Below are 10,101 nucleotides of genomic sequence, written 5' to 3' on the forward strand. Positions count from 1 at the left end.
GGCCTGCGTCTCACGAGTCCGGACCATTTACTAGGGTTCGGGTTCGTTTACCAAGGGCCCGGTTCATTACGGGGGATACACGTGCCCCCTAGCAACTGTTGCATTATGGCACTTGATCCTAAAAGGTCAACAAATACCTCAAGGGTCACTATGCTAGGGCTATTATGTCAGCTTGATTCACGAATCGTCCCATCCGCACGAGTGTGTCCCATTATTATCTCTGCGACAAGGAGGACCGTAGGATGGGGCGGCCTTTGAGGTGCTCCTCTTTCTGAGACGTTGGATCAGAGCAGCACAGATCGCGCCTCAGGGGTATCATGATCCAGCACTCGAGTGGATCCATTAATATCCCTGCATGATCCTGGACCGTCCGATCAGGGGGATCGATCCCAACCGTTAGATCAAAGCCAGCACTTTGGCTCTTTTAAATACCCTTCAGGCTTTCATTTGAAACCTTTACATTCTCGAGCTAGAAAAAGAAACTCAAAGGATTTGTTTATGACCGAGCTTGCCGACGACATCTTCCGCCGTTTGCTCCATCTTCGCCGTTGCTTATTTCCAACAATTCTGATATCTGCACCCTCGCCTGAGCAAACGAAACCAGCCTGCCCTCTCGACGAGCTGCTGAATCGCCTCCAACAATTCAAGACAGAGATTCTACCGTCACTGTCGCCGGACAACCACCATTTTTCACGACTAGCAATTTACAGTAAGCTTCCCCGACTTTCGTCTTTACACATCCATATACACATATTGTAACGACCCGAATTTGCTAATAGGGCTTAGGGCCTTGATTAGTGTGCCGGGAGGGCAATAAATGATTTAATATGTTAATATGTGAATTAATGTGAATATATGACAATGATGCATGTTTAGTGAGTTAAATGTGCATGTGGGTCCCGTCTGGAAATTTGGGGTATAAATGTGATAAATGTTATATATACGTGATATGTCTGTGCAGCACGATCCGAGACAGTCCTGGGGAGCGGTTAGCCAGAAAGTCACAATGGGGTTGAGAATCCGACTCGGGGCTAATCGAGGGGTAACTTGGGCATTATATATTATACGGGGTTAATGGGTTAAGGAAATAAATATTTGGAGATATATTCGAGGATAGAATGTCTAGGAGGGAACATTGGGGAAATTTATCATTTTGCCCTCGGGGACGTTTTGGTACCCCGAGCCTTGAGGTAACCACATAGATTAAGTTAGATAAAATAAAATAGAGGAATTGTTGGGAAACTTGGAGAAACCGACCTTAGACTCTACCATATTCTCTCTTTACTCTCTAAGCTGCACTAAGGGGAAAACTCTTGAGGAAAAGCCAGGGAAATTCTGAGTTACAAGCTGGGAAAAATTGGAGAATTGTAGCTTGGAATCTAGGGGATTGGCTCAGAAGTATTATCCAACAAAGGTAAGTTTTTAGCATGTTGAATTGTATCAATTTATTAGCTGGTTTAAGGTTGAATATCTGAGTTTGCATGTTGGCTGAGGTTGTAGGTTGTTCTTGATGGTTTGGCTGAATTTGGAGCTAGTCTCTGTTGAGCTTTGAAGCTGATTCTATGCTAGAAATTATTAGGGTGATAAACTGGGATTGTTAGTTTGGTTTTGGGGAGGATTGGCTTGAAGAAAACGCAGGAAAAAGGGTGAGAAATATGGGTTTGGAGGTGAGGGCCGCCGCCCTAGGATGGGCACGTCGCGGCCCGTGTGTGCGCGCGACCATGGGAGGCTGAGAAGTTTCATGCGCGCCGTGGCGCTTGGTGCGCGCGCCGCGGCCCGTGTGGGTGTCAGTGAGGTGCTAGCCTCTATTTCGAGGCTAGCCATGATGCTTGTGGGTAGGAACGCGACTCTTAGTGCCAGTTTGTGTCTTTAAAGGTGTTTAGGCTTGGGAACTCAATGGTTAAGGCTCGGGATGGATTTTGTCACCCGGATTGATAGAATTCAAGGTCCCGGAGGTTAGGGTTATGGTTCAAAGTTATTCAATGGATTAGAACTTAATGAATGGATATCGTTAATGTGTTGTGACTAGGGTTTCGGTGAGGCTCAAGTTAGAGGACTGTGCTCGGGACATCGGTGCTCGGAGAGCTCAGGACTCAGGTAAGAAAACCCTTGTTCCCATAGAGCTTGTATGCGGGACTGAGCCCAATGTGTTTGAATTGTAGGGCGTAGCCCTTTAATTGTGTTTGCTAGTATTATGAATTTGTTTAATATGCTATGAGTGCAATTATGTGAATGGTCGACGAGAGCCGGGAACGGTGTAGGCCAAGGTTGGCAAGGGCCGGGAACGGCAAAGGGCTGGGAACGGCGATAGGCACGTTGAATGCAAGGCCTAGTACGGCAAGGGGCCGGGAACAGCGTTGAGCATGTGGAGTGCGAGTTGCCAGGGCGGGTCCCTAAAAGGATACCTGGGATATCCTCACGGTGTAGACCGCGAACCCAAGGCCTGGTAAAGCACCTGGGACGGCTAGGTCGTATGTGTTTAGCCTATTGATGGCCAGTTTGTATACTTGGTGTATGTTTTGCATATGTTATCTATTTATGGGTTTTCTTGTTGGGCTTCGGCTCACAGATGCTCTGTGGTGCAGGTAAGGGTAAGGAGAAGGCCAACTAACCATGAGTGTAGCAGGCGTGAAGCGGCGTGTACATGTTTGGCTAGCCTGGCTGCCACAGCCAGTGGATTTTGGGAGATGTTTGTAAATAAACCTAGATTTTGTCGTTTAGTCGACTTGGTTCTGTTTATTTGTTATAAATGCTTCTAAACTGTATTTTGGGATCCCAGGTGTTAAACTTTTATGATTTTCAATGAAATAGAATTGCTTCTAGTGTTTTTCCTCTGTTTACGGCTTAATTACACTATTTGACCTAAAACCTCGATTAGCGAGTTAAATGCACTTTTTAAACTCACTTAGTAACAGCTCTAAGGAAGTAAGGAGTTACACATATATAGATTTTATGTTGTTTTTCTTACCTGCTTAGGTTGCTAGACCTTGCTTGTGCTTAGAATTAGAGTGTTAGGGAAAGAAAACTTGGTCCGGGCTGCCCGGGACCCCTTCGGGGTTGGGTGGTTTCCGAACAAGTGGCGATGGGTTGGCTTAGGAGTGTAGTCTTTCTTTTTTGTTCCCGATTAGGATCTTGCGGATCCTTGGTGTTCCCAGACCTGATCCGGAGGGTACTCTTCCAAGCAGTTCATAGGAGAGCCCCCATACCTTAACCAATCCTTCTTGGGTCTCGGTGCTGACTGCTTGGTTTGTTTGTTTCATTCTGTTCTGCACCCAGATCATTAGCTATGACCTCGGGTGTTACCCTTCATTCGGAGGAGCAAGTCAACGCGGCCCCTATCACTCTACCCGGGTCCAAGACTCCCAAAGGCAACAGGTGGGAGATGGACATGGTGCCGAACCTATTCCGGAACTATCGGATGCTATACGCCCTGGAGAAGCGTTTGGGCATGGAGTTGACTCCTGGACTGTTCCACAACCGCCTAGCTAGGAGAGAGGAGAAGGCCCACACCTCTGTGGGTGGATTCGGGGCCTGGAGCGTAGGTCATATCAGTGCGGGGGCCACGCTCCCGTTCCATGACTATTTCGTGCAATTCCTGACGTTCGTGGGGATTGCACCTTTCCAGCTTCTACCCCAAGCATACCGACTGCTTGCGGGATGGCGCGTCTTCTGTGTCGCGAAGGAGATCCCAAAGCCGACCTCAGCAGAAGTCTTGTACTTCTACAAGCTGGAGCCGCAAGTCAACGTCAAGAACAAGACCCTGGACGGCTTCTATAGGATTAAACCGCGGGGCAACTACCCTGCTCTTACCAGCACCTGGAAGCATCCCCTGGACGTCAGACATTACTGGTTCATGACGTCCAGGTTTCTTATAGAAAAGAACCCCACGCTGATGCTGGACTTCCAGCGAATGGGTAAGTGGTTTCCCGATCCCTGGCTTCCCTTTTTTCTCTTTTTTTTTTGTCTTGGCTTCTTATTTCTCATTGTCTTGGGCGGCAGGACCCTATGCCCAGACTCCCCTCACCTAGTTCATCCTGGACAGGAAGAAAGTTTACTCCAAGCTAAGCGCAAAGGATTTGGACGTGGGGGGCTATGTCACCACTGACAACCTCCGAGTGATCGGGATGCTCGTGGCCCAACAAACGATCAAGGCCCTAAGCCTCCAAGGGATACAATGCGAGAAAGACCCCACACTGAGGGAGGAGCTGGCCCTAGAACACATCAGGGCTGTGGAGGCCGCGGCATTGGCAGACGCGGCCAAGCGAAAGAGGGACCAAGCTCAACAGAAGGAGGCGACCGCTTCCGAGGAGCTGGAAGCCCTCTTCGACGAGGCACAGTCGAACGCGGGGACTCGCAGAGCTAGCGTATTAGGGTAAGGTAACTCCCCTTTGATTTTGACTTATGCTCCCCAAGTTGGGGACTTAGTTAGGGATAGGTTAGCACACCGAGGCCCCGTGTTCAGGGCTGAAAGGGAAATGAGACCTTCGTCTCCCATTCCCGTAGGCTCGGAAATCTTTATGTATTCGTCTGGGTTCCTTCAATTTGGGAACTTTCTACACCCGGATGGCATGGGGGACCGAGTCTACTCTTTTGCCTTAGGAGAATTAAGTCGGGTCCAGGGCCTAGATAAGAGTGCGTCCCGGATAACTTTTAGTCTTGATTTCCTTGTTCGCTTATTCATTTTACTAACTCTTCATTGTTTGTGTATATTTCAAAAGACTCTGACATGTCCAACCCGGTGGACAAGATGAAGCAGGCCCTTGAGATCCGGGCCGCCAAGGAGAGGGTCGCGGCTAGGAAAGCCGCTAAGAACGTGCCTAAATGGACGCCAGCACTGGAGCTTCGACCCACCGAGGTGGCCTTGGCATCGGTTCCGATCACGACAATTGACCCGACAGCTTTCCCCGATCTTCCCGCTCACCCCCCGGTGATCGACCTGGAGCGGGAACCTACGGAAAGCTGGGGCTCTGGGAAAAGAGCCGCGGACTTGGGCGCAGAGGAGGCAGAACCAAGAACCAAAAGGGCCAGGACGAGGCGAGCTGGCTCGGCTGGGGAGTCATCCGGGGAGAGTCGCCTTCCAACCAAAGATTTCCCGGCAGCACCGACTCTCCCCATCCACCCGACCTTATCTGAGGAGGGGTAGGCCGTCCTGCGGGACGAGCAGTCCAAACTCATTTCCCAGACCTGGGAGAGTGGCCGGGAAAGAAGGGAGGAGGTTTACAAGGCCCTGACGATGCGTCGTCAGGTTGAATTTGCTGATCGCCCGACAGCCTTTAGTGCCCCTCAACCAATCGTGGATCGGCTGGTCGCCGAGACGGGTTTCTGCCCCAAACTGGGGCAGGACATGGTCCCGTTCGCAGCGGATCTACTGGACCAAGTGGGGAACACTATGTCCAATCTCCAACTGAAGCAATATGCCACCATCGCCAATCAGGATATGTTGTTCATTTCCCAAGCTCTCTGCCACCAAGCCACCGCTGTAAGTTCGCTTTACATCTTCTCTTTCTCTTTTTCCTTGTTTAGTAAGGACTCTTCTGACTTTGCTTTGTTCCAAGATGCTCTACTATCCCATCGGAATGTCGACTTGGTGGCCGAGGCTGCCATGAAGATGGAGACGCTCCAGCTGAAGCTGAAGGCGGCCGTGAACCAAAGGGAAGACGCCAAAGAGGCTATGGCCAAGGAGACATCCCAGGCCAACGCGGCCCTGGCCAAAGTGGTTGCTCAGGCCGAAGCGGACCATGCGGAGTCCGACCAAATTAAGTTTCACCTTGAAGAGGCTTTGTCCCGGAAAGAGATCGAGACTGGTGAGCTGCTGGCCAATCTGGAGGTGGAGCATCTTCGAGGTTAGGCTTCGCAGGAGGCAGCTGTGACTCAATCCATCCAGGACTGGGAGAGGGTCAATGGTCTGGAGGTTTGGGTCCACGAACTGTATGGCTTGCTTCACAAGGAGGTGAAGGCGCACGACGAGACCCGCCGCGAAAAGGAGACGGCGGATGATTTGCTGGGCGTCACCTTCGATGAGGCTATCTATATGGCCTGGGTCCAAGACAAGAATATGAACCTCCTGCTCTATCCTGACCCCACTGCGAAGAGAGCCGAATTCGAGGCCAAGTATAAGGCCGACGCGGAGCCTCTGGACGATGAAGAGGCGGATGGGGAAGTCCAGGGGGCGTTTGGACTTGGCGAAGCCTAGACCCAGGACTGCATTTTGTTTTTAATTGTAATACTTTTATTGACGCGGATGCGTCTAAGATGATTTTTGGTGTTTTATACACTTTATCTTTTACATATTGCTTTCCCATTTTCATCCGTTAAGCTTTCACTAAGTGTTTTACCACTGTGCATGAATGAGCTGAGTGTTTGGTCTTGGTTCCAACGGCCTAGACTAGATTATTCCTGACTTTAACTTATCAACTCACTTTAATCCTGTTGCTCAGGTTCCAACGCCTGGGCCATTGGGGAGTTAATAATTATCGCTGAATCTACTCGTCCAGTCCCCAATGTTGAAAATCCAATGGTCTGGACCATCGGGGTTCAGTTGATTAGCTTATTTTGCAACTTAGATTAGGTTCCCCTGGCCTGGGCCGTTTATAAGACTAATTTTAGACAACTTACACCTGGGACCCGCGCTCTAATAATCCTGAGCTATTGTAGAAATGACGTGGACAGATACTTGGTTGTTTGGGACCATGCACGGTCAACCAAATGTTAGGACATGGGCTAGCCCTACGTCCTACTGGATATTTTACCTCCCGGACTACGCACGTCTGGGCCGGAGCCAGGCCTGAGCCTTAGGTCCCCTATATCGTAGCCCCGGACAGCGTTCGTCTGGGGGGGACCAGGCCTAAGCCTTGGGTCCTTTTTATCATACCCCTGGACAACGTTCATCTGGGGCGGGACCAGGCCTGAGCCTTGGGTCCTTTTTATCATACCTCGGACAGCGTTCGTCTGGGGCGGGACCAGGCCTAAGCCTTGGGTCCCACGGGGTTTGTTTTCGTATTTGTTCATACCAGAGATACCCCCCAAGTGAGTAGAGACTGGTCTCTAGTCACTTGTTTATGGAAGCAGATTGGAATTTTCATTGTTTGATAATATTTCCTTATGACATTTTGTACATGCCATTCTTATTATTCAAGGAATTGCCCTGAGGCGGACATTGTTTACAACAAAAATATAAAGTTGGGGCACGTTCTCTTGACTATTGATAGTATTTACGGAGATGCTCCGCATTCCAGGCCCTTGGGACTTCTGTACCGTCAAGCCGTTTTAAACGGTATGTTCCCGGGCACACTTCGTATTGGATTTCGTACGGCCCTTCCCAATTCGGGCCCAGAACCCCTACTCCCGGATCTTGGGTTGCAGGGAAGACTCTTCACAGGACCAGATCGCCGGTTTCGAACCTTCGGCATTTCACTTTCGAGTTAAAATGCCGAGCGATCTTGCCTTGGTACATCTGCAACTGAACTTGTGATTCTTCCCGGATCTCCTCGATGAGATCCATAGATTCTTGGAGTAAGGCGTGGTTCTGGGCGGGATCATATGTGTCTCTTCTATGGGACGGGACGGCCGTTTCTACGGGAATGAAGGCTTTGGACCCGTACACCATGGAGTAAGGAGTGTGCCCGGTAGACATCCTTTCGGTGGTCCAGTAAGCCCATAACACACGAGGCAACTCTTCGGGCCACTTGCTCTTGCAGGCTTGGAGCTTTTTCTTTAATGTTCCTTTCAAGATTTTGTTGACGGCCTCTGCTTGCCCGTTCGCTTGAGGCCTGGCGACTGCGGAGAAGCTTTTGATGATGCCATGTCTTTCACAGAAATCCGTGAAGTGGATGCTGTCGAACTGCTTTCCGTTGTCGGACATAATCTTGTAGGGGAGCCCGTACCGACACACAATGTTGTTGATGACGAAATCCAGGGCCATCTTCGAGGTGATTGTACTCATGGGCTCCGCTTCAACCTACTTGGTATAGTAGTTGACGGACACGATGGCGTACTTCACCCCCTCCTTTCCCGGTCGGGAGCGATCCTACTAGATCGATTCCCCATATCGTGAAAGGCCAAGGACTGGTCATCAGGGTTATCTCTGTCGGTGGGGCTCGCGGGATCTTCGCGTACCTTTGGCACTACTCACACTTGCGGACATAATCAATACAATATTTCTTAATGGTTGTCCAGAAATATCCTTGGCACAGGATCTTTTTGGACAAACTGAGTCCGGCTGTATGGTCTCCACAGAAACCTTCGTGCACTTCCTGCATAATTGCGCTCAGTTCGATCCCGAATACGCATCTGAGGTATGGCATGGATAACCCTCTGCAGTAGAGCTTTTTGTCCATCATGACATATCTGTGGACCTAGTACTGAAGCTTCCTGGCTGCGGCCCTGTCCACTGGCAACCCGCCGGTTGTCAAGTAGTGGATAATGGGTCCCATCCAGGACGCGGAGTGGTCGATGGCGTTGATCGTGGAGACTCTAATGCTTGGAATGGGGAGATGGTTGACGGGGGCCAGTCCTGACAGCTCCACCTCGACATCGGTGGCCAGTTTTGCCAATGTGTCCACGAACACGTTTTGCTCCCTGGGGATCTGGCGGATGGAGTGCCTCTTGAACGTTTGCAGCATTTCTCTCGTCTGAGTCACGTAAGCTGCCATCTTTTCCATTTTGGTTTGGTATTCTCTTGAGACTTGCCTGGCAACCAGCTGTGAATCGCTATAGATCTCCAAGTTCACGGCTCCTACTTCCCGAGCCAAACGCAACCCGGCCAGCATGGCCTCGTGCTCAGCCTCGTTGTTCGACGCCTTGAAATGGAAGCGCAGGGCGTTTTGCAACTGGTGCCCTTGTGGCGACACTAGGATGATCCCGGCCCCTGCTCCATTTTCATTCGAGGCTCCGTCCATGAATACCTTCCACATGGGCACCGCGGGATCGTCCCCTTCGGTGATCCCGGAGCATTCCACAATGAAGTCGGCTAGGGCTTGTCTCTTGATCGAGACTCTAGGAACAAAAGCTATATCGAATTGACTCAATTCCATAACCCACTTCAAGAGTCTTCCTGATGACTTGGGTTTCTGCAACACTTGCCGCAAAGGGTGGTTGGTCATAACTTTTATGGCGTCGGCTTGGAAGTAAGGCCGGAGCTTCCGGAACGCCATTAGCAGAAAAAATGTCAACTTTTCAATTACCGGATATCGTGACTCCGCCCCCAACATTCTCTTGCTCACGTAGTACACCGGGAGTTGGGTTTTCTTGTCCTCCCTCACCAGTGCGGCGCTGATCGCGTGTTCGGTCACGACCAAAAAAAGGTATTGTGGCTCCCTGTCCACCGGTTTTGCCAATACCGGTGCTTGGGCTAGATGCTCTTTCAGCTTTTGAAAAGCTTCTTCGCACTCGACTGACCATTCAAAACGTTGGCTTCCCCGAAGAACATTGAAGAACGAGATGCATTTGCCTGTGGCCTTCGAGACGAAACGGCTTAAGGCGGCTATCCGCCCGGTCAGACTTTGCTTGTCTTTGTGCTTCCGGGGAGAGGGCATTTCAATCAGTGCCTTAATCTTGTTCGGATTGGCTTCTTTTCCCCGGAAATTCACTATGAACCCCAGGAACTTCCCGGATGCCACGCCGAAAGTGCATTTTTTGGGATTCAGCTTCATCGCATACTTTCGAATGATCGCGAGGCCTTGGCCAAGTTGTCAGAATGCTTCTCAGAGGCTTTGGACTTGACCAGCATGTCATCGATATAGACCTCCATGTTCCGCCCCAGCTAGGCCCGGAACATTCGGTTGACGAGCCTCTGATAGGTGGCTCCGGCATTTTTGAGCCCAAAAGGCATGAAGATGTAGCAGTATACCCCCTTGTCGATTTGGAAATTGGTATGCTCCTGATCTACTATATGCATAGAGATCTGATTGTAGCCGGAGTATGCATCCATGAAACTGAAGATCTCGTACCCGAACATCGCATCCACCATCTGATCGATCCGGGGAAGCGGGAAGCAATCTTTAGGGCAAGCCTTGTTGAGATCCGTGAAATTGATGCATGTCCTCCAGGTCCTGTTCGTCTTTGGTACCAAAACTGGGTTGGCCAGCCATACGGGATATATAG

General features: G+C 50.4%; 1 protein-coding gene across 1 annotated transcript; it reads right to left on the reverse strand.

Annotated features, from left to right (window-relative positions):
* Positions 1–8,472: 8,472 nt before the first annotated feature.
* LOC133795517 (uncharacterized) lies at positions 8,473–9,533 on the reverse strand. The gene is made up of 2 exons (XM_062232983.1): positions 8,904–9,533; positions 8,473–8,688 (listed from the first exon to the last, which is right to left on the reverse strand). The coding sequence occupies exons 1-2, from the start codon at positions 9,531–9,533 to the stop codon at positions 8,473–8,475; spliced, it is 846 nt and encodes a 281-aa protein (XP_062088967.1).
* Between the last annotated feature and the right edge of the window lie 568 nt (positions 9,534–10,101).

Source organism: Humulus lupulus, chromosome 1, assembly GCF_963169125.1.
Source record: "Humulus lupulus chromosome 1, drHumLupu1.1, whole genome shotgun sequence".
Taxonomy (NCBI): Eukaryota; Viridiplantae; Streptophyta; class Magnoliopsida; order Rosales; family Cannabaceae; genus Humulus; species Humulus lupulus.